At 44.8% G+C, this 24,358-nt stretch overlaps 1 protein-coding gene across 6 annotated transcripts in view; it reads left to right on the forward strand.

Moving 5' to 3' along the window:
- Positions 1–645: 645 nt before the first annotated feature.
- Positions 646–24,358, forward strand: part of LOC115390688 (protein kinase C beta type-like) — a 40,138-nt gene continuing 16,425 nt past the window's right edge. For 3 of the 6 annotated variants that reach the window (XR_003931703.1, XM_030094644.1, XM_030094643.1), the window contains exons 1-6: positions 646–1,071; positions 1,541–1,572; positions 12,943–13,025; positions 18,099–18,210; positions 23,459–23,587; positions 24,024–24,180. Coding sequence is in view for 5 of the 6 variants with exons in the window: in XM_030094644.1 (XP_029950504.1) it covers positions 908–1,071; positions 1,541–1,572; positions 12,943–13,025; positions 18,099–18,210; positions 23,459–23,587; positions 24,024–24,180 (677 nt within the window). In the remaining variant the exon portion in view is untranslated. Of the gene's footprint in view, positions 1,072–1,540; positions 1,573–3,862; positions 3,883–12,942; positions 13,026–18,098; positions 18,211–23,458; positions 23,588–24,023; positions 24,181–24,358 lie in introns of those variants that run through there. The other 3 variants (XM_030094646.1, XM_030094645.1, XM_030094647.1) reach the window with 2 other exon arrangements.

Consider the following 24,358-nt stretch of genomic DNA (forward strand, 5'->3'; position numbering starts at 1 on the left):
GGGGCCCTAGGCAAATGCCTGTGTTGCCTCCCTAGCGACGCCTCTGATCCTGGGCCATCAGATCATTACACCAAAAACCTGGAAATTGCTCTTTTAACATCTACACTGCATTCAATCCTGTTTCATGTTCCCTTCTACCCTTTTCACTCTTTACATTGATTCACAAATTGAGTGGTAACTGTGACATATACATTTGGCATAAATGGCAATAAAGCTATTCGATTCAATCCACAGAAGAAGAAAACATTTTTATTTTGAAAAAAATGCAATTAATGTCTAATTTTTAATGTATCTACTAAGCACGTGGTAGATTTGACTTTCAGCAGGACTAGTTCTGGACTTTCTGATATTTGTGCCGTCGAGCTGCAGGTTGTAGACTCCTGATCAGCTGTTGGGGAGTCACGGGGGGCTTCTGAGTCAAAACCCCCCTGGGGGAAACGCAGCGCAGTGCGGGTCTCTGTCTTCACTGGAGGTATGCAGGAGTTTAGGTTCAAGTGGGGTTAATGAGAGAGAGAGGGGGAGAGAGAGAGAGAGAGAGAGTGAGAGAGTGAGAGAGAGAGAGAGAGAGAGAGAGAGAGAGAGAGAGAGAGAGAGAGAGAGAGAGGTGCAAACAGCAACATATTGGGTGAGAACAGGGAAGCAGGCGCGCGGCGGCACGGGGACCCGCCGGAAGAAGCAGCGGCGGCGGCAGCAGCTTCATCGCGAGCCGGACGCACACCGACACCGGCGGCACGAGCGGCACCGAGGCGGCCAGCGGGGCGGAGAGCAGGAGGAGCAGGAGGAGGAGGAGGAGGAGGAGGAGGCACCTGCGCCGCCACTCGTTCTCCCTCGCCGCCTCCGTCGTCTCTCCCTCTCTGTCGTCGCTCTCCTCACCCCCTCGCTCCTCTCGGACCGCTTCCTCGTTAAGATGGCTGACCCCAACAGCGACGGAGAGGTACCGGAGAGCGCGCGCGGCATTGCCCGCCAGGGAGCCCTCCGACAGAAGAACGTGCACGAGGTGAAGGACCACAAGTTCATCGCGCGCTTCTTCAAGCAGCCCACCTTCTGCAGCCACTGCACGGACTTCATCTGGTGAGCGGGGTGGGGGCGGGGGTGGAGGGGGACACACAGGTGATTCACTTGCTGCTGCCGCCGCTGCGGCGGCGCTCGGCCTGCCTCCACTCTCACACCGCAGTCTTTCATTCATTGTCATTGTCATCAGAAACACCGCGGTGCGCCATCAGCCCGCCGGTCCTCCACAATGCGACAGCACCGGCGGGCCTGTCGGATTGGTGTGTGTGTGTTTTAGCGCATCGACAACCCCCTACCCCCTCCTCCTCCTCCTCCTCCTCCTCCCTCTGACACCCATCTCTGGATGTGGAGGTCTGGTGGAGGAATGCTGCTGGAGACGCAGGGCCCCTCTGCTGGTGCAGCAGCAGCAGCAGCTCTGAGTGTGTGTGTGTTGATGTGTGTGTCCATGTGTGACTGCATGTCTCTATAAGCAGGGACACACTCAGAGCCTCTCCCCCAAATCGTCTCATCCCTGTCTTCTCGTCCACAGGGGCTTTGGGAAGCAGGGATTCCAGTGCCAAGGTAAGAGCAGTAGCTCATTCACAAATCCCTCTGCTGCATATGGCTGTGGGTGTGTGGACGGATGTTCACTGTCTGAGGGAGCGTTGCAGTGTGTTTGTGTGTGTTTGTTGTGTTCTTGGGGGGCCGCGGGTCTGGACACTGTTAGGCTGACCTGTTGGCTCCTCCGTTGACGGCGTGTTGGCGTTGGCAGGCAGGTGTCAAACTCGAAGCAGGTGCTCGCCAGCCGTGATAAATGAGAGTGAGAACACTCCTCCTGAAGAGACGGTGTGAGATGTAAGAGAAGAAGAGTCGGCGGAGCGGTGAAAGCTGAGATGTCTGCGTTTGGCCGAGCAGAGACGGGAGGGAGGCGGGCAGACCAGGAAGTTAGATTTCTTGAGCTGCTCGCTCCCCCCTAACATCGAGCCTGACATCTGATTGGAGCTGTAAAATGGTGGGTTTGTGCGTAGGAGGGTGGTGATGTGTGTCTGTGGGTGGGCGGCCAGTCGTGGTGGTGATGGTGATGATGGGTGGGTGGGCGTCTAGACACGGACCTCTGCACAAAATGGTTTCATAAACGGGCCCCTGCAGCAGCGTAGTGCCACCCCTCAATCACATACGTGTTCCTGTACTGCAGCAAACGTTGTTGTTCTGCTCCCGGTATCACTTCCTCTTCTTCGCTGATTCTTCTCAGACATCATCCACCGCTGCTCATATGGCTCCAGTCATGTGACCAAGTTTAGAGAGAAAACAGTCAAAGTTCCCCCCTCCAGCTGAAGTAGTTCTGTCATCTCTTTTCTTTTTTCTTTGTGAGCTAAAAGGAAAAAAAAAACCCTTTCTTGTCGGCAGCGTATGCTGGTAATGCAAGAAATTCTTTGGTAATGGAAATGAAGTAATACTTTGTGTAAACGATGGAACAAATGTGCAATCTAGTGGATTTCGGTAGGTGTTCAGTTTTGCCCCTTCAGCTGTAGATGCTCGTGCGCCTGCGGTGCACAAAGCAGAGGTAGCGCCGCGGTCAGATCGGGTGTCGTCGTGGTGAGTTTCCAGCAGTTAACTGAAAACGGATAACTCTTAAACATATAGAAAGCCTCTGACGCAACAGTACAGACCATGGGGATGCTTGCCCTGGGTCGGTGGCCAAAGTTTACGGGGAAAATACGAGAAGTGGCTCGTCTCGCAAACGGAGCGAAGTTTGCATTACTGTGAAGGTCGGAGTTGAGGCGTCTTGATTATTGAAAATATCAGGAGAAACTACCCTGCGAATGAATTGAGACTCATTTGGTATCACTGCAGCAGCAACACACCTTTGAAAAAGCTTCATTATTTCCCTTAAAGCAAAAAATATGAAAATTGTGTTGTATGCATGGTTGAAAAATTCAAAACCTGCTAATTTTTCCATACTTTCTGATAAAAGTGATTTACCATGATATAGATTCTTATCACCAAATAATGTCCTGACGTGCCTCGCTTGTCTTCAGTGGGAAGTTTATGAATTTTGTGCTTTTTCAAATGAAGTGAGAGCCACACCACTGGATTTCCATTTCTCACATTATGTCACCAACTCATCATAAACAGTGGAATATCAGCAGTGAAAGGTGATGTGTCTGTGCACATCTTTGTCATCCAGCTTGAGTTCTTATCTTGCTTCAGCACCTGGACTTCATTACATTTTTTTAAAGATGATAATCTCTGAACTGTTCAGTAAAAGTATGTTTGTTTTTTGTTGTCCCGTTTTTAAGCTGTCTGTAACTGGACCTCTGTGATCAAACGGCTCCAGAGTTTGATGCTGTGCTTGGGAGAAACGGCATTATGTGAAGCAACAGTGAGAGGAAGCTAAGCTGGATTAAGAAAATCCTTGAAGAGGTGAAAATGATAAAAGAAGGGATGGCTTTGTCGAGTGTTGATCAGACTGTAGGTACCAGATCTTCACCTCAGATACCCAGTAAGCACTGATTTGGTCATTTATCTTCTGAACCTAAACTTATGGTCCTAACTCAGAGCTGGAGCAGATCCCGGTTCAGTGGGTGAAAGGTCGGGTACACCCTGAACCAAGTTCATGACTCTGCAAACACAGAGATCCAGACAACAAACACATTTTATTTAGACGCACACTTATCTGATCGCTAAACACTGCATCATTGAGCCGCCCACATGTGTTTGTCAGGGTTGGTCATTCAGACATTTACAGTTCAGCTGGGTTGATAAAGTTAATAAAGTCACAACTAAAGCCATAGTTGTCATGATGAGGGCTGTTTGTTGCACTCCTGTCTTCTTTTCCCGCATCTGTTTAGCTTCCATCTGTCATCTGAGCGGAAACGACAATAGCTGCATGTGAGTTATTCTTTATTCACATTTCTACCTCCATTACTTTTGACCGAGCCTAAAAGCTAATGGATTAAACAGAAATTTAGTTTTATTTCCCCCCCTCCTTTCTCTAAAGCTGAGCTTCAAATAAATATTTCTTGCCTTTGTAAACAACAGATCCCCCTAAAATTGTTATTGTGAACGACCAATGTGGTGACTTGCTGCACAATACCACAAGTGAGGATTTTTTGGAATCAACGTTGTCTTTTTTTGCATATTTGGTGACTGAATTTGAACCTCTTGCTCGTTCAACCGGGAAAGAATCATGATGTAAATTCTATTGAGACTCTGGTTTTATGTAACCCAAGTGTCTCTTGGTTTTTTTCCTCGACTGTCTTTTCGCCACCACTCAGTTCATTCAGGGTTTTTTCCTCCTCCTTTCATTTTACCTAATGTGAGAGCAGAGTGGGAGAATCGCGAGCGGCAAACAGTGAAGACTGTGTGAACAGTGGCGTGCCCGTGGTTCAGAGGAATGCCAGACATGTGGTGTAGACTTGTTCTGACGTGCGGTGCTGACTGAGTGTTTCAGCGAAATACACTATTTTGTGTGTGCGCATGTGTGACAAAGGTGTCTTCTGTGAATTGTGGGTGTGTTTGGATACCTGTTCTGCAGGTATTGAAAGAGCGCCTCTCTTTTTTGCCTTTAGCTTTGCTCTCACTGTTTATTTGTATGAGTCTGCAAATGTGAGTGCACTCGTAGCAAAAAGAGGAAGTGATTCTCATGTTGTTTCCTGCTATAGAAAGAGACGCATGTCTGATCGGATGTTGGGCTGAGACCTATAGAGCATAAGTCTGGATGACTTCAGTATAAACCACATTAGGTAATTTTTTGCAAAGTTGAGACGAGCGGTTATAAAATGTTGATCTGGAGGAGGAAGCCTTGGCGGGTCGAGGTGCAGTCATGTTTATTTTTTTACGGCACATATTCTAACGGGCCATATTGAGGGTAAAGCATGGGCGCCGTGATGTGATACTCCTTCCTGCTCAAGTTTCTCAGGAAATATTTTGCATTAGACCTGCTTATACGTTATAATACTCTACCAGGATCCTGAAACAGAAGCTGCGACGTGGAGTTGTGCCATAGTGATTTACATCTGTCCTTTCAATAATGCGACATGTCAGAATGTCCACAGCGAAAAATCATTTTCTGCCCCGAAGTGTTGTCTTTATGTTGCGTGAGATTGTGTCGTTGGCTGATATTTGCGAAACGCCGCAGCTCAGAACATAAAACGTCACTTTAGATTAGATTCAGACTCTGGGAACAAACCTCGGACAGATTGGATCACCATCTGAGCACTGATCTGATGAGGGAGCAGCGCGAGTCGGAGCCTGCGAAGACAATTACATTTCCACCTCGCTCTGCATTGGTTAGCGGCGCTCGCTAGCTAGTGCTAGCTCCACGCGCATTGGTGCGGCTCGTCGCTCGCTGCCGTCGTTCGGAGGGCCTGGTGAAACCAGATTGGGTTCAGACCACGTTGCAGCGTCTCAGGGCAAACGATGTCCGACTGGCTCGGGTGTGGACCTGCTAGCAGCAACAATTGTCAATTATTGGTCAACATTTGAATGCTTGATTACAATTTTGTTGTGCTTTGCTGCAGTGGATTGATTGGACATTTCTCCACGCTGTTTTCAAACTGCACTCCATTCAAAGTAGGGTGGGCGACTGTTGACTGATGGCTCTGTAGCCCTGAAAAGTGCTGGGCGGCTGTACGACAGTTAAGAGGACATGAATGAAACACTAATTGGTTTATCGGACTATTATTTCTAATGCCGTATAGCAAGGGGGGCGATTGTTTGCCTGTTTTATCGTTTAACAGGCTAATCACGCACATGCCCGAGCAGCTTAAGGGTATAGAAACCGCGCCGTTTTGTGGCCCTCCAGGACCGCCACTGTCAATGTTTATTCTAATAGTTTCATCCTTCAATCTGGGCCAAATTAGCATTGCATAATATAACTTGAGTATTGTTTGTATTAAATTCTGTCCTTGTTTTTCCTCTTTCTGCGAAACGGTGTCAAATGTCTGATGATTCATCCTGCACTCAAGGGCTTTTACTAATTCTGCATCCAATAGAAATACATATGCAGCTTTTCTGCTGTCTCCCCAACACACTCCCTCTGCTTTGAACTGTTTTCACAGCGAATGCTGAATTGTGTCGGGGGTTTTAGGAGCTGTGGCAGTGCCTCAGCTCGGTTGGTGGAGCGTGTTGTCTTCTAATCTCATTGTTCATTCCCCCAGCTTTGCCTGCAAATGTGTATTTTCTTGTGCAAGATATTGAACTCCAGTTTGCTGCCAAAGGTGTGTGAGCGCTCTGCATGGCAGCCGTCGCCACTGGTGTGTTTGAACGGGGGGGATGAATGAGACCGTTGATTCAGTGGAAATGCGCTAAATAAGTAAAGTCCATTTACATCCATTCTGCATTTACCACCCGGGAAAGGGTCCAGAAAATATTAAAAAATGTATGAATATCAAAAGTCTTGGAGAGCTGTTGCTCTGCCAATGCTTTTTGAAATTGAAGTCGCGATATAAAAAGGATTTTTGGGCACAGTTATTCATGTCATGCATGTAAGCCCAGTCGGTGGACTATGAGCATTTTCAAAGTGCAGATAAGCTTCTGCTAGATCTGTACCTGGATGCTTTTCTTTATAGACAAAGTAATGAAGCACTTGCTGATGCTGACGTTTTGGTAAATGTGCTGCCGGCACTGTATTGAACAACAGTAAAACACTTTACGGACTCGTCTTGGTGCTCCTTTGCTCATGTTGATTAAGGAGAAAACCTTTGAATCCCATGTTTACTAATTATGCAATATCTCGATATAAAGTTGATTGTAATCAAGCGTCAATGCAGATCATAATTTATAAATACCACAGGGTCCTATAATGATTTTTCTTAAACTTTAAAATTTTACCCGTTTCAGTGTACCGTGCCGTAGACTCGTCCAAGGTATCGGTGCGTATAAACCTGTAGCTGAACTGCTGAATGGCCAAACCGCATTTACAGCTTCATCACAGCTTCCTTGTAGATCATAGTGAGGGCCTGACTCACTGATAGATTGAGGAAGTGAATCCTGATTGGAGTCAGATTTGTCATCTGGTGATCACCGATGGGTGTAATCGAAGCTATGTCTCCTAATTTCCAAAAAATGAAAGAAGAGAATGAAATAATGTGCTAACATGATATTTTAATAGATAAAATGCTCATAAATTATGCACAAACTGTTCAGGTTTTACTCTCACTATGGCTTCATACATACTAATATATATGTGTATTGTGCATAATTGTATGAATATGCATCTGTATATTTCAGATGTGTATTTTTTTTTTCTTTTAGAAGCTTTTGTCAGTCATTTGTGGAGCACTGTTTCCGTCAGGAAGGTAGAAACTGGATGCTTAACAGTTTGAACCTGACGGTAATGCTGCGTGACGAGTGAGAAAGGCAAAGGGAATAAAAGCGTCATGAACCTGATTTCAAGGTCGTTAATCCATTTGGCAGGATCCTCCGATTGATATTGACCACGTTGCATCAGACCTATGATGATACTGCATGACTTCAAAGTGACTCCAGTGAAGTATATTTTTCTGTGAGGACGTCCTGGATTTGAGTTTAATGGCTTCTTTCCTGTTGTTGGAGCGTTTGTACATTGGGCTCTCATTTCTGTCAATGACAGAATAAGACCAATTTAAGTTCTCCGGCGACGTGATTGACTCATGCCAAGACCAAGGCCAAGTCCATCTACAGTAAAGGATCCTTCACGCCATGATGTGGTTATTTTAAGTTCTTTTTTTTCCTGTTTGAACAAATAAGCATAATTTTGAGCTGTTTGTGTTGTGAGCGCTTCCCAGTATAACTCTGTAGATGTGATTTTAGTTTTTAAATGGAAACATGATGAAATTCATTTCATTACATTTGTTAAAAACTTGCTGTATCTACATGAGGATGGATCACAGTTGTCAAACATGTTTGAGAAGTTTTTAGTTGTTTGTGTCTTTTAGTAGTTATAGTCTTCTTTTGTTTTATGAAAAGAAGATATACTTTTATTTGTACACAACAGTACAGGGGGATTTTGATCAGCATTAATGCTTCAGGTGTCTTGCTCAAGGGCCAAACAGTGGTGGTGATTATGCCGAGGACGGGCAGTGGCTGAAACTTTCCCCACTGAAGTCTGATTGGACTGGGCGACCTTGCAGCTTCAGGCTCGCTTCTCCACTCGGTGCCCTTCAACCCGGGTTGGAGTGCAGCAGACACGACGTCACAGCAGCGGCGTTCAACCTGATGGTTGTTTCTACACTTGGCATTCCCCGAAAATCTCTAATGGTCCCTGACTCTCCGTAATTTATTGGGACACTCTTTGATAAGAACCACCGCGTGACTACTCTCTGCTTTAAAAAATAAAAAAAGATGTCCAAATTGCTCCCGACGGAGGAGAAAGTCAAGGAGAAGCTTCCCATCACTCGGGGAGGATTCTAATTTCTGAAAGGAGTGTGCTGGCATGAATGGGATTCTTGATGGGACATTTGTCACAAATTTTTCCATTCGTCATGGTTTTGATGTAAAATTATTCGCAAAGAAAATTTTGCAACTTGAATTTGTTCATTCGTCCCACCAGACGGACTTTTGTTGTAGGTACAGAATGTATCAGAGGACCACTACTCGGTTGCTTTTTTTATGAATGAATAATGTGTTTTTAAAGTTGTTGTCAGATCTTGGCTGTTTAACTACAGATGACGGTTAGCGTGGCTTCACGAAGTGAGACTGTTGACATTAAAGTTTTAAGTGTTTTTTGACGGATGTCTTGTTCCTCCTTATTGGCTCGTGTCTGCGGTTCTCTTTTAATCGTGGTCGTTGACTGACGGGCGGTTGAAATAGAACCTCTCGCATCGATCGGCTGACGGACTCGCCGGTTTGAGATATTGATCGCGGGTACAGTGGTGTCGCTGAGGGCTGAGAAAACAAACGCAGTCGCTGCACGGCCGGCGCTGACCCAGATTCACCTGAAGCAAGCTGGACGCGGTCCAGAATCCGGTCGGCCCAGGGAAGCACAGGCGCGGTGGTGAAGGTTGCTCTAACTCGACGGCCTGTCGTCGGTCTGCCGTGAGGGTGGCGCCGGCTTTTAGGCAGTCCTCCAGAAGCGGCCTGATCGCGGGAGAGTCTCCGTCTGTGGCTGGTGGACTGGTCGTCTTCCAAGATGGAGGAATTTCCCGGCGCTCCTCCTGTCGTCCCGCCGCCGTCCTGCCTTGTTTGTTGCAGGGATCTTTTTTGGACAGGCTCTGATTTGCCGCTAACGCCGTCACTCACATGAAACGGGGCGGTTGTGCGTAGACTCGACTGAAGGGGGTTCAGCCTGGTTGCTAGGCAACAGAGCAAAGACCTCCTCGCCAGGTCACTAGGCCTGTCTTTCAGTATTGTGTGTGTGTGTATGTGTGTGTCTGTATTTAAGTGTGTGTTTGTGTGTGTGTGTGTGTGCGCGTGAGAGAGACAGACGAGATTTGTGGACAAAAAAAGCTTCAAAGTGCGACGGCATTCTTCGCCGCTTTCTGCTGCACCGCTTCCCTCGCTTCTGCGTCTCTGACATGCTGCAAACACAAATGAATCTCCGCCCCCTCACATTGCCTCAAACCCAGCTGTGCCCCCTTCCCTTCCTGCCCACACACACATGTCTGCTTCTATCTTTACGAGGACCCTCACTGGCATAATGCGTACCCTAATCCCTCACGCTAACGCCGAGATGTCTAGCCCCGGCTTTGAACCCTCACACCGTCGCTGAACCCTCAAGCGGCTCCTTCAAGCTTCTTTCACTCAGAACATCCTCTTTCCTCATATCTGGGAATTGGTTCTTAGAGAGATAAAGACACGCGCACACACTCTTCAGTCTTTTATCGTCCTCTCTCATTCGCCTTCTCATTTCTCTTTGTAGTTTTTCACTTTTTTTTCTCCTCCCAGTCCCTCTCCTCACAATTTGCTGGCTCATCTGTATTGTGACAAGCGGACAGAGTTCGTACTGATTCGCACGGCAAGACGCTGTTCCGCCTCTTTCGTCGTCGAAAATCAGCCCGATGTGGCCACAAATAAACACACAATCATGAACACTCTGCTTAACTGCTAGAAACCTGCACTAAGTGCCTCCAGTTGCCACAGAGCCTCATGAAAATATAATGAGAAGGTGAATAATTAAGATTAAAGCAGAGCGTAATGTCACCCTACAGGTGTGTCTCTGTGCTCTTTTTTTAGATGAAGCTGGCTGGTGTTGCGTTTGTGTAAGATTGTTTTCATAAATTGTGAACCATATTGATGTTTTATCTCCTTTTTTTTAAGTGAATATTCTCAGTTTCTGTAAAACGGAAGTGGATTAACCCAGCACTGTGCAGGGCTTTCAGTGTAAAAACACTCTTGTGATATGAGGCTAAACCACAAAGTCAGGCTGCTGGAAAGAAGATTGTCTCACAGTGAACTGCCCTTTTTATCTAAATGGAGTTTTAATGTTGGCTGTGTTCATGTCATTGTGAGCAGGACGTGACTGATCAAATTTTAAAGGCCTCGATTTCACTTTATATACATCTGACCCAGAGAGGAGGCATACTCTCGGATGCTTCTCTTACGACTCAGCTGTTCATTTTAAAGCACAGTGGTCTGAGTGAAGCCTGCAGACGTGTTCAATGAAATTCACATGATCAAATTACGTCCTGAGTTCTGATGTTTCAGTTTTTCAAAAAATCAGGAATAATTCAAGTTATCTTAACGTTCAAGCTGATGTTAAAGCAGCTGGGAGGTTCGCCACCGTGATCCCTGAGCAATGAGAGTCAGTGAGGCAATTTGGTCGACACCTGTAATCTACTGCTAATCCCACCTCAATATTAGCACCTTTATCACAAGTAACGTCGCTTTAATAATGAACAAAGGCGTCGGGCGTTGATGAGGTGTCGTGTGGAGTTCTGCCTGAATGCATTTAGAACCTCGTCTGCGTTTGCTGATGAAGACGCTGGATCTTAATTGTGACCGCCACAGCTGTATATTTAACGGGGAGCAGAGGTTAGGGAAGCCAACTTGAGACTGAAAGTTCACTGGTCTGAATCCGACTGCCGACGGGGGCATCAGGGCATCCAGCGTAAAATCCAGTCGTCCCTGAACCGAGCAGCTGAAAAACACAGAAGAAGCCGATATAATGGCAAAAGGCAGGAGTTCAACACTTAATGCTGTAGTAAGACGTTTGTAAGAAGTATTTTGTACATATGAAATGCAGTGGCCAGTGTGTAGAGCCGATGCAGGGACAGAAGCAGAGTGATAAACTGCAGAAGGAGAGTGACAGCAGCACAACAGGTGTTGAAGCAACCTGCTCTTATGAGGCTATGAGGTCTTCTGGCTGCGACATTAACACAGCTGTGCGAGAGCGGACGCCACGGACAGCGTTGACCTGGTGAAAAGAACCACATGCGGCTGTGCACCTGTGCCCTCAGTCGCCTGCCGTACTAGGTCCCCTGCAGCTTCGGCATGCTTTCGACTTTGAAGTCAGAATTCTGCAGTCGAGATTTGCTGCGAACTTCCCTAAAATGTAACCACACTGTGAAACCCAGCAAAAAAACTGACTTCACTTTTAAGCTGAAATATTTTTGACCACAACCCAACATGTGCAGCACTGAATTGTATTTACTGCAGTCTGCAACACACCGCAGAGTTAAGGACATTACTTTGCACTCAGTTATCGGCCCTTTCGTGACGACAGATCTTAGCCAAGGTGGAACTTTTTGAAAACAGTCTGAGCAGAAGGAGGAAAACACAACTTTTTGAAAATGCTGCTACTGTCCATTCCCACCAGAGCCGTAGTAAATAGTTTTTCTCCACATGCCTGACAATAACAATAACGTTTATTTTCATGACTCCCAGTCCACGTTCTCCTGGGACAGTAGGAAACGGATCTCCCCACGTCTCGGCTGCTTTAATGGTGCGTTTGCAACAACTCCTGGTAGCATCGCCAACAAAAACTAAAACATTGGTCAACTTTTCAAAGTGTGGCTTACAAATGCGTCACCAATCCTTCATTTGCAGCCAGTTTTGCTTCCGTCACTGCCGTCAGTCTCAAAACTCCACATTGTTCCTCCTCCATTGATTCCCTGATCTCAGACGGTAATGTGAGGCGATCGTACGCTGCTGGTGACGAGATATCAGAGCTTTTTTATGCACCTCTGTTCAGTCCTGGATTAGCATTGGCCTGGAGTCATCGGCTGCTGATTTACACTGAAATCCTTTGTCGACCTCCGAACAATGAATCAATCAGCTGATAAAGAGCAAGTTTTCTCCTGACGTGCTTGTTGTTGCTTCTGAAGTGTGAGTGCTTTGTAGTGTTCCAACTCCTTGGCGTCTTCTAATTGCCAAGCGCTGTTGGGACTGATTGAGGCAGTTTGCTACAGCGTGAATGGACTGACGCTCCTGACAAAAGCGTTACTTGACCTAATAATCGGCTGCTGATTGATGTTCATCACAAAATTTGATCCGTTTTGTCTTTTTTAACCACTAGTCAGTGAGCAGCATCCGTAGATCTTTAGCATTTTTCTGTCCTTCTACTGTCCCACTACAAAAGGGTTTAATTACAGAGCGGCTGTGCTATATTAGGCAGAGAGTATAAAGGGTGTTTATTTCAGTCGCTCACTCTGCTGAATGGTTTCAAACAGCGAGCAGGAAGCCTGCAGTCAGACCACCAGGTACAGAGCGCGCTGCCATTCGAAGCGGTGGGAAGTTTCCCGCAGCAGCTTTAATTTTATGTGGCGTGATTATGAGACGTCGCAGCACGCCGCGATTTCATACAAAAACATCCAAACAGAAGAGATGAGCCTAAATATAGACGTGCACCGCACAGAGGGAACGAATGTGAACTGCTGAAATACAAGCGGACTGTTGTACGGTGACTAATGCGGCATAATTGACATATTGATTCATCTCTGTTGCTTTTGTGTTGCCTTGTTTGTCACTGCAAGGAGTTTGATATTCACTTTTTTTTTTTTTTATATTTTCTCTCTCTTTCCCCCCCTCCAGTGTGCTGTTTTGTGGTCCATAAGCGCTGTCATGAATTTGTTACCTTTTCCTGTCCGGGGGCCGACAAAGGACCAGCCTCCGACGTAAGTAAAGAAAATGCACACACACACACACACACACACACACACACACACGCTCAGTCTTGTATTTCTATCCTTGTGGGGACCGTCCATTGACTCCCATTCATGTCTAGCCCCTAACCCTGACCCTTACCCTAACCCTAACCCACACCACAACAAAGCCTAACCCTAAAGAAATGTTTTTGCACTTTTACTTTTTTCAGTAACAACAACATGGTCAAGAAAACACTGTTTCTCCTACTTAGGACCGGAAAAAGGTCCCCACAAGGCACGTCGTTCCACGTTTTGCTATCCTTGTGGGGACATTTGGCCCCAACAAGGATAGAAATACAAGAACGCACACACACACGCACACACACGCGGTCAACTTATCAGCATGGAGCATCTCAGGGTTTCTGGTAAACCTGAAGCTTTGTCCTGATCAGCACCCGGCCGCTGGCCTAATGCGGGTAAATTTGCTCAGCACTTGAGCGGAGGGTCGGCAGCTTGGACCGGAGAGCTTAACCCAGAGATTCCACTGACCTGTTTTGTGCTCTGAATCTGCTCAAAGTCGTTTCTGAGTCCTGAAACTGCTTAAAAAAGATTTAATTATACACAGGATGATTAATTCTGGTGACTTATAGCAAGTTTATGCCTTTGATATTGATAACAGCTGAAGCCAAAATGTCATAATACTCGTATGCCTGCCAGCAGTGAAACTGTTTTCGCCTTCTTTAATGTAATAAAGCCCAAAATTTAATTTCCACTACTTAATAAGTGGTTATATTATTGCATTAACTTTAAAAACAAAAATATTTTGGACTGTAATTACTGCATACAATAATGGAATAATACATAAATAGGACAGTATTTATTGGAATTAAAGTCTTCTTTGCGAGTTTTGTGCAGTTTACTCATCAAAAATAGACATAATAGACGTGATATTTATCATATTCATTGAGGAAACCTCTGCAGCACTCTCTCAATCAAGACTGTAAAAACTTTTACCATTTTGTTGGACTTTATTACATTCATAAAGGCTACATTGTTACGTTATTGGTCGTTACACAATACTTACGTGTTTTTTTTTTTTTTTTTGCACTGTGCGTCTGTCAAATTCACTCAGTTCTGTTGAATATAATACTATTTAATGCCATTTGGTGATTTAGATTAAATCACATGTAGCTACACCTCCTGGAAACAAAAAAGCCACAGTACAAATCAAGGTCTACCAAAATAGTTGATTGAAGTTTGTTTTCATCATTAAATAACTGACAGGGGGTCCATGAAGGTACAGCGGGAAAAGTTTAAATTTGTAATAGTTTTTAAATAATGAACGCCGGGATGCAGGCTGCAGTATTACCTGGAAGGGTATTTCAGATTGAAATAAATCAAATAACTGAAGAATCATTAGATCAGCCACAGCACCTTGTGCTTTCATTGTTGCCAAATATTCTTGGCTAAAACTCTGCAGCATTTATCCACAACAGCCACCTACTGTCACCACGATATTAATAAGCCAAGTACATAATAACCAATCTGATGACTTACAGTCCACCACTGCTGGCGTCTATTTTGGTGTGTTACACCAGGAGTGTGTCTTTGATACCACACTGGTGATGGAGTGTGGGTGAGCAGTTACATTAATTCTATGTTTGGGGGGGGAAAAAAAGAGATTTTCTCATATAGTAAATGTGACCAGATATTTAATTTCCAACACTGGTCCAAATTTGGGGGCTTCGTCCTCAGAAAGTAGCATGGACAGGATTGTTATTTAAGCTGCGGCACGACGAGGCAGGCCGATTTCACAGACTCCTTCGTTGAGTTGCAGCCCACAGATGTGTCCTCCAGCTCCGAGACAATGGAGCATCCTCCACCTGCGTCCTTCAAACACTCGCTGTGCTGCATAAGGAAGCGACTGTGGTGACTTTCCATTCCTTAACCGGCGTTTGTCCTGAGCCCGAACCCGCATCAATTTCTGGAAAAAAAAAAGCGCCTGAACTTAACTCGATCCGTACTTCCACTTTCGGCCCTCGCCTTAATCGAATTTACAAAGCAAGTAAGTCACAAATCAGCGTGTTTGTTTGTGATTTCATTTATGCTGAGCGAAGTATCTCAAGCTCTCCAAAGTGTCACCAAAAATAAAAGCGTTTTGCCCGTACTCAATTCCCCGTATTAAAGGACTGACGCCATGGTTGCTAGGCGACCGGTGCGCCAGTTCATGACGCAACCACGAGGCTGGAACTGCTCGGTGGGCCCTGTCTTCCCCGCGGACTGAGACCACCAGACCTGGACGGGTTCAGACCAGTGACTGAGACACGGCGACGTGAAGTGATCATTCCTGCGTCCGGCTGAAATATTTTGTGCTGTATCTGATGAATAATGTCAGCACTGGGCTTCGGTGTGTGTTAATAAGCACACACACACACACACACACACGCTCACAGATGTCACCTTTTGGCCTCTCTTCTGCTGACATGTCAGCCCCAAAACCCATTAGGACGCAGCGGTAAAGGGAAAATGTGCTGCTTGGCCGCCTCGGCTTAATGAGCCGATCGCTCTCGTTCACTTACGCACACACCTCCAGTGAGTCAGCGCGGAGTCGGAAGTCACTTGACTGACGTTTATTAATCTCTAACTCCTCTGTTTGTCCTTTGTTTTCGTTATGTCACCAAAGCAGTTTGGCTGTTTCCTGTTTTTATTTGCGCAGCCGCCAAAATCACTCAATCAGTGCTCCGTTTCTCTCTCAACATTAGTTTTTTTTTTTTTTTTTTCTCCAGAGTGGGGGAAAAATGAAATCCCTCTCTTTGGGTGTCATAAAAAATGATCTGATACCTGAAAGTGAACATTTTGTGCCTTTTTTGTGTTATTCAAGATGACATTGGACAACATTGTTTTTTTTTTTTTTTTAACCGGGATGTTCAAATGTTCGGAACTAGGTAGTTCACATCTAGTGTATCATAACTGGCTGTATAACTCGAGTTCAGTTTATTGGGGATTATATGCAGAGAACTGACTTCCCTAAGAGGTTTAATAATTAACTTATGCTTTCTTTCTTCATTTTCACAGTGATTGGGTGTATTTATAGGTTTTCATAGTGGGCCAAACTGCTTGATGGTTAGAGAGTGCTGTTTAAAAAAGCATGGTGGGCTTCAGATCAAATGTGGCACCGCTGTCAGAAGTGTAGATTCTGATTCGCTGACTGAAAACATGTTCAGATTCTTTGAAGTTTTCCGTCAATTTTGGAGGATTTCCCAGAGATGTTGAGCACTTGTTGGCCCTTTTTGCCTTCACTGGTCAGGTGGCTGTGGAGGCCGGGTCATCTGGTGCAGCACTCCGTCACTCTCCTCCCTGGTCAGACGGCCCTCACACAGCCTGGATGTGTGTTTGGGCTCATTGTCCTGCTGAGAATTAAAGGATGGCCCGACTAAAGGCAAATGCTTGCCATGCTGCTTCAGTGTGCCTGCAGTTCTGAATAAATTCCCTATAGTGTCACCAGCAAAGCCCCCCTTCACCATCACACCTCCTCCTCCAGGCTTCGTGGTGTCAACCATGCATAGAGAAACCATCTGTTCACCTTTTCTGCGTCGCAGAAAGACACGCCGGGTGGAATCAAAGATCTGAGATTCCAGCTCTTCGGAGCAAAGCACGCATTTACACACGTTCGGAGTTTGTCGGTTTTTCCGGACTGGCTGCCTGGAATGATTATGTAATGATTACGATTATGTATTACTGTAATGACTCCTTTCTCTTTACTTCACTGATCGCTCTATGAACTGTCAGCTGTGGACCAACCTGGAGACGAAAGAAAAACCATCTAAAAGTACAAACTGATAGAGCGTCTGACCTCAGTTTGCTGACACTCATGTGGATCACTTGCAAAAAAGAAAAGGTTTTAGTGTCTGTAACGGCAGAATTTGTTGTTGTTTACAGTCTTACCTTCTTATTTTTGCACCTATTTTTAATGTTCTATTTTTTCCTATTCCATTCTTTGCTCTTACTATGCATCAGAAGCCGTTTCGTATCAAGACATGTAAAACGTGTAACAATGTAATAAGAGAACCCTGCATAGTGTGCAACTGTTTTTTTTTGGTGCACTTCAGCCATATGTTCCCTGAAGAGATGTAGATTTAGCAGCAGTCCCCTCAGACATTGTGCAGTAGTAGAAGTGGCTGTCAGATCTAAATTTGTGAAATTTATTCTGCACAGAGTGGCAGCTAATCAACATACAGTATAAGACGGCTAAAATCTCACAAACTGTAACATCCTTCAGAATATGATGTGGAAGAAGACGCAGATTCATCCTTTTTTTTTCTTTGCGCAAGTCGTTTCAGAGTGGGAGGGTCCCGGCTGAGGGGATCGTCCAGCATCGTCGAACTTTTCTAACAAGAAAACCACAGTAATTTTGAAGTTATGGAAAAAGAGGCAGAAACACTTACTCATGACGTATTTTTTGATAATTGTACAGCAGTCAACTCAAAATAAATCCAGGCCGCTTGAAAAACGTTTCACTCCTAAGATTTATGACGGCCCCTTCGACATTGTGCCGGTGCAGCGATGCCAGATTCTCACAGAAGCGGGTTTTCCCAGTTTGGTTTTGAGGAAGCGATCTGGCCTGCAGAGAGCTCTGACATCTTTCCCATCTTTGAGATTCACTGAAAGCCAGCACTTATCACTCAGCATGAGTGGCCAATCCCCGATAATATAATTCTAGCTGAGTGGGAGCCAATCTCTGTGGCCAGTTTCCCAAAATGATATGAAAGCCTGGCCCAGAAGAGCCAACTCCTTGTGTTTTTTTAACCATTCTAAACTTTTTTTAGTTGTATGACGACGCGCAGCAGGCGCATTCGGCTGCAACATCTCACAGTTCACGGCTCTCTGAAAGCCCTGCATGGTTAAACACCTCTGCAGGTACTTGACAACATGTTTTCTTTTGTTTCCGTGAGCTTTAAATCCCACCTAAACAGGCGACGGGGAGCGCGTGAAGCTGCAGCTTTAAATATTTAGAGAATCCTGCACAGATGTAGCAGCCCTCCCGGAGATGAAGCTGGAATATCCCTCCATTAACAGCCTCCTCTCTCCTCTCCGCCTCTGCAGGATCCTCGCAGTAAACACAAGTTCAAGGTCCACACTTACTCCAGCCCCACCTTCTGCGACCACTGCGGCTCCCTCCTCTACGGGCTGATACACCAGGGCATGAAGTGTGACCGTACGTACACAAATATCTGTGTGTGTGTGTGTGGGTGTGGGTGCGGGTGTGTGTGTGGGTGTGTGGGTGAGCTCCATGCTCAAACTGAGGGTTTAGAGGACAGGAATAGATTCTCATTGCATTTGGTATTTTTGTGTAATTTAGAAATAAACAAAATCTGGGAGTTTTTTTTTTTTTTTTAATTCAGTGCACCAAGTCAATTTTGATATTCCTGCAGCGTGTTTAATTTGAAAATAAATATAATTTTTGCACACTATGCTGACAGGTGTTTATGATCAGCCATAAACACGAGAGGGTAAATATTAGATGCTGCATCAGTTAATCCAAACATGATGAAAACTGACGGTTTTCTTTTTATGTCCAAAATTCTGTTTGATGTGGCGCCACACTGCATCCATCCATCCATCCATCCATCCATCCATCTTCTGTATTGGCTGTGTGCTGACCGGGACCTCAGGGGCCTCCGGTCTGTTTCAGTGGCTGCCAGATCATCACGGAGCGGACAGATTGAAACACTCAGTCAAATCTGAAGCCAATTCAAGAGTGATCAATTAACCAAACAAGCATGATTTTGGATTAAATGACAGCTTAGAGGGGGGGGAAATGACACAGGCACGAAAAGAACATGCAGATTCCCCATAGAAAAGACAGATACAGTGAAAATAGAGGAGATTTATAACTTTTGAAAGCATTATTTCCATAAATACGTGTAATCTGAGCTCCACGTTGAGGGGATCCAGTGACGTGGTCCTGGTGGTCTCCTGTCAGAGGTGACCTGGTTCAGTGGAAGGAGACCCAGAGACCTGCTGGTCTGTGAGAGACTGCTGCAGGTGGACTCGGGGCAAATGAATAAATGGATGTGTAATGGTTGAAATGATCAGAGTGCATAAAGTAAAGTGTTAAAATCAAGACAGGAGCGAAAGCAGTGGCCCGGTGAGCAGGGATGTTTCACAGACACAGACTAGTTTTAATAGAGATTCAATGTGGGTCACGACTGAAATTGTAACATACAAAAAAACTTTTTTAATGGACAAGAGGCTCCTACAAAACACAAATGCTCAATGCTGTTCAAGAAGGGTGAAGACTTGGGAGAAAAATGAGTTCATTCTCGAGTGAAAACAGAGTCTGGGAATCTCGGTCAGCTCTGATTAACATTAGTGAAATTGGTTAAGTCAACGTTGCTGAGACAGGTGGAGACAGATCCTCACCCGTGCGTCAGTGTATTTACTGAATTAATCTTCTTCTTTATGGTCACAACAAAAGGGGATCCTGAACAACCACGAACACGACTCTGTCCTGACTGGAACAAACATTACTTCATGATCTATCTTCGTTTTAACAACTATAACATAGAAGTTTTCATGGACAATTATTTTAAAATAAAAACAAACTTCAGTGCAGAATTTCAAAAGGGGAAAGAGGCGGTGAGTTTGCTTTTCTGCGTAACGACCACGCTCACTTCTAATTTGCTGCCAGTCACAGAATGGTTGTTTGACATGGCTCAAGAAAAAAGTTTGACCTGGACAATGAGTCTATAACTCCCAAACTCGACCTCGTTATTTCCCTCTGCTGGGAGGGAGACCTGTCTTGTGGAGGATGTACAAACCTTTAAGGGGGAAGTGAACGCATGTTTTGTTGAGATAACACGTTTTGTGCAGACCTGCTCATGTTCATGACTTGTCTTTGGACTCATAGTTGTGCCGCCGTTGGTTTGTTGCTGGAAGCAGAGTCACAAACAGGAAGTGCGTTGCGTCCCTGCAGTGTTATACTTGGCTGTGGCAGGTGTTATGTGCCGGGCAGGCATTTCCTCATTGTGCCCGTGTTCGGCATTCGCTGTTTGATGGACTTTGACTCGCTCCCCCTTTACAAAAATTAGTGCCCGCTTATTACACAGAAGCCTCAACTGGTGGTTTGGTTATCCATTAATACATGAAGAGGGTCTATTTCTTTCTCATTTTATTCATATCACTGATTGTTGTAAAACTTATAGAAGCCTCAATGATCCGCTTCCATTGAATGCAGAAATCCAGGAAAAAGTTATCTGAAGCTAAAGTGAAGTGTCAGCAGTGTGAGTTAAATGAGCTCTATTATTAGGAGGACTGAAGCCCGTTTCAAAGTTCATCTGGACACTTGGCTGTTCTTTTGAGAAATGCTGGGAAAAAAAAAAGAAAAGCTGTGAGCCTCTCCTCTCAGACTTTCAGTTTAGGTCTGCACTGTGGAGTGACTGTGCCATCTCTCCTTCGTTTTCATGGTTTTAGTGGAGCAGACGGATTCGGCGCATAAAAGAACGATTCGATTTAGTGGAATACAAATAAAATCACTGAGGAGAAACGATCACCTGATGCTGTTCTTCCACCATGCAGTGGAAAAACATGCAGACAGCAGAAAGTTGTGACTTTGCACCTCTGCAGACCTTGGAACAGCAGAACAGTGCAGCTGAGCATCAGAGCAGTCTGCCCTCTAGTGGACAGGCTGAGCAACGACGAGAGGCTCCTGTTTCCACAGCTCATCATCAGAAATGACAGTTACTTCATGATCGACTTGATTTTATATAATAAAAATTGAAGGTCACACTGTAATAACACCACCTCTAGATGGAATAAGGCAGTGAGAACAGTGCCCGAGTTATTTTTAAAGAGGATTTTTTTTTTTGCACGCACGCACGCGCCTCTCTCTGGTTCACATGCTTGTTTTTGCTCTATTCCTGGATGTCAGAGGGTTCATGACGACGCTTACTTCAGGTGAAATGCGTCATTTTTAGACGTTGTCAACAGGTTCAGCTTGAACCACTTTTTGTTTCAGAGATATCGCGGCTTAAAATGCCTCTTTAATTTTAAAGATTTAAATATTTTAAAAAATATCAACCCCTCCTCATAAAATGATGGCTAAAATTCCAATAATTGGACAATTTCCACATCCCAGTCTCCATTTTCTCTTTTCTGTTGCGTGTGACGCGTGGTGACTCATCCCCTCTGGGCCCAGAGGCCTTTTCTCCTGCGTCCAATAGAAATGTTTTTTCTTCAAGTTTCTCGTCCTTCTCCTGTCATTGTGATGAATCTGCTCCCAGTATCGGTCTCTCTGTGTCTCCTCTGCACCAGCAGCTGCGCCGGCTCCTCACGTCGACTCTGACTGCTGGGGGTGTGTCACACACTCTCACAGCTATTGGCTGCTGAGCATGAGATGCCCTGCAGCCCCCTCCCACTGTTTTGTTCTGAATGCAAGTAAATATGCAGAATCAATAACCTCTGACATTTATTTCAGAGTTTAGGAACTGATTCAGTTCTAAATCTGATTTAGCTCTCAGGTGACCACAGTTTGGCTTCAGTATTTCTGTAGGTGTTATTTGTATTCTGCAGATTTAAACGGTGCCGTTTTTTCATCATTCAGCGCAGTGCAGCCTCATTTTTGATTTCAGTTTCAATAAAGGAAATCCACAACAAAAAAAACGTTAAAAATTCATCCCTTCACTCAGATTTCTGCAAATGATCCTCAACCTGTTTCTAGTTCGAGGACTTAGGATCAATCTGTAAGCACATGGCCACCATCTCTCACGGCTGTTACATTATACATGATTTTAAATACATTCTGTCCAACTTAGCAGTTTTCTCAGAAAAATATTGAGTGATATAGAATGGATCATTCTCTCCATCTGCAAAATATCATTAAATCAGTCATTTATTATAGACACTGTTATTTGTGTGGGAAGTACATCTTTCAAACCACAATCCAACTCATGCACGTCGTTTCCAATTTCTCCACACATTATATTTTTGTTTGAAAACTCAAATGAACATCAGATGTTTTGCATTCTCAAATATTTACATGCAATTATTTAACCTAATGCAAATTTGCATTAAAAAATACATTTGTTTTTGTCCTGAGTAAAACCTAAAGCAAATATGTGCTTAAAGCGTTGCATTATAACTCCTGTTACAGTGACAATGCGTAAATGAAATTGGAGCCATATTAAATGGGCCTGTCGGGAGGCTTCTGCTGATTCCACCTCATTATTTTAATCCCACAGGCTCTCAGGCAATCGAGCCTCCGGTGCCTCGTTCTGTGGCTGTCTGGTTGTTGACTTCTGACTCCAGGAAATTAATTTTAAAAGGTTTTAATCCCAAAGCACCAAATAGGTTTAACAGATAAAAACAAACCCTTGAATACACCCTTAACCACCGCTCATGAAATCGCGTATTTCGAGGATTTGATTTGTTTTCCTTTTCATGACTTATTCTTTTTTTTTTTTTTTTCCGCCTCCTGTGAAACGGCTCAGAGCTGAACTTGCCAAGTCATGACTGCCTCTCATTTCTGCGAGGGAGGTGAAATCAATTAACGGTGTTCCTAAAATTCACATGAAGGGGAAATTTGGAGACGCCGATTCACCGAAAAAAAAAAAATGTTTTGGGACTGCTGAAGAAAACGAAGAGAAATCCCACATATTGGCGGGGAGAACATGCAAACATCCAAACTCCAGACTGAACCAGGAACTGCTTGCTGTGCGACACGAGTCCCAGCTCCTCTTGATAAACATCTTGGTTGAATTTCCTCCACTTTTTATGAAAGGTAGATTTTTTTTTTTGTTTCCTGTCGCGCTCAAACAGATGTCAGTAAATTATATTGACGATTTGGAAAAGTTAATAAAAAAATATATATATAGGTAAAGGAGAAGCTCAGTGTGTCGCAGAACCCTTACAGAGAAAATGTGTTACGGTAAATCTACGCCATAGGGATCAGTTTCACTTTTACGTTTCTGTCTGATGTGTGAAACTGATACTCAGAGGAGGTTTAATGAAGCCGCAGCTGTGATATTTGTTATGATCTGTACATTCTGGATGAGATTTTGAAGAATGAGTGTCATGATATGTTCTTGAGTTGTTGTTGTTTTGTTGTTGTTGCTTGTCTGAAACATCCTCGATCTTGCATTGTGAGCAGGACATTAAGACGTGTGCCCAGAGAGAGGTGACAAAGATACTCATGCCCGTCGAGTCAAATCAAACTTTATTTTTATTTAAATCCGAAGCAGATACGGCCCTGCTGCATTCTGGGATATATAAGACTTTATTTAATGTTGACATTTTCATTGAGACTCTTACTGTGTCTGAAGATCTCGATTTTCATCTTGAAGTCTAAAATCATCCTGATGATTGTTAATGTTTCAGTGCATTCTCCACTAGTCAAGCCTCCCCTCTGATCGGCCACGTTTTTTCCTTCTTTAACGGATTCGAACATGTGTGTTTTCTGCGTTCAGACTGTATGATGAACATCCACAAACGATGTGTGGCCAACGTCCCGAACCTGTGTGGGACGGATCACACGGAGCGGAGAGGACGCATCTACATCTCTGCCCAAATCGTCGAGGACGTCCTCACCGTCACCAGTGAGCACTCTCTGTCTCTTCCTGTCTTTGACACACACACACACACACACACACACACACACACACACACACACACACACACACACACACACACGGCACTGCTCAAAGTTCTCTATCAGCCCAAGAATGAAACTGGAAAGTCCATTAGATGATCAATGGCCCAACGATTGGCCCACATCTCCGCTGGGACATGCGTCCACGTGCCGGCTCTCGCTCCCCCAGACAACTGTGGATTGATTTTGGAACACAAACTAAACTGTTGTTAAATGTTGTCAAATGTGTTCAGAGTTAAATGGGGCAGTTCCGAGTGCGAATGGAAGCTTCACATGTTGCAGGCTCACCTCCCGCTGTCCTCTGTGAACCGCCGAGACACATTTCTCTGTCATTATGGTTTCTTTAAATCCATTTCCTTATTTATTTATTTTTTTCCCCACAGTCAAGGAGGCGAGGAACCTGGTGCCCATGGACCCAAACGGCCTGTCAGACCCTTACGTCAAGCTCAAACTGATCCCAGACCCCAAGAGCGAGAGCAAGCAGAAGACCAAGACCATCAAATGCTGCCTGAACCCCACCTGGAACGAGACTTTCACGTTGTGAGGCTCCTCTCCTGCTGTACCTCCAGATCCACACGTTCAGTCTCTGACATCTGTCCGAGCAGAAGTCGCCTTATTTAAAGTTGCTCTCTTGACCTAATTATCAGTCACACAAGCACAAACCGAGCTGGAGCTCACGCCAGTGACCCTGTCCTCCATTCCTCCTCGTTTCTGCTCA

Source organism: Salarias fasciatus, chromosome 6 (genome assembly GCF_902148845.1).
Source record: "Salarias fasciatus chromosome 6, fSalaFa1.1, whole genome shotgun sequence".
In the NCBI taxonomy this organism is placed as follows: Eukaryota; Metazoa; Chordata; class Actinopteri; order Blenniiformes; family Blenniidae; genus Salarias; species Salarias fasciatus.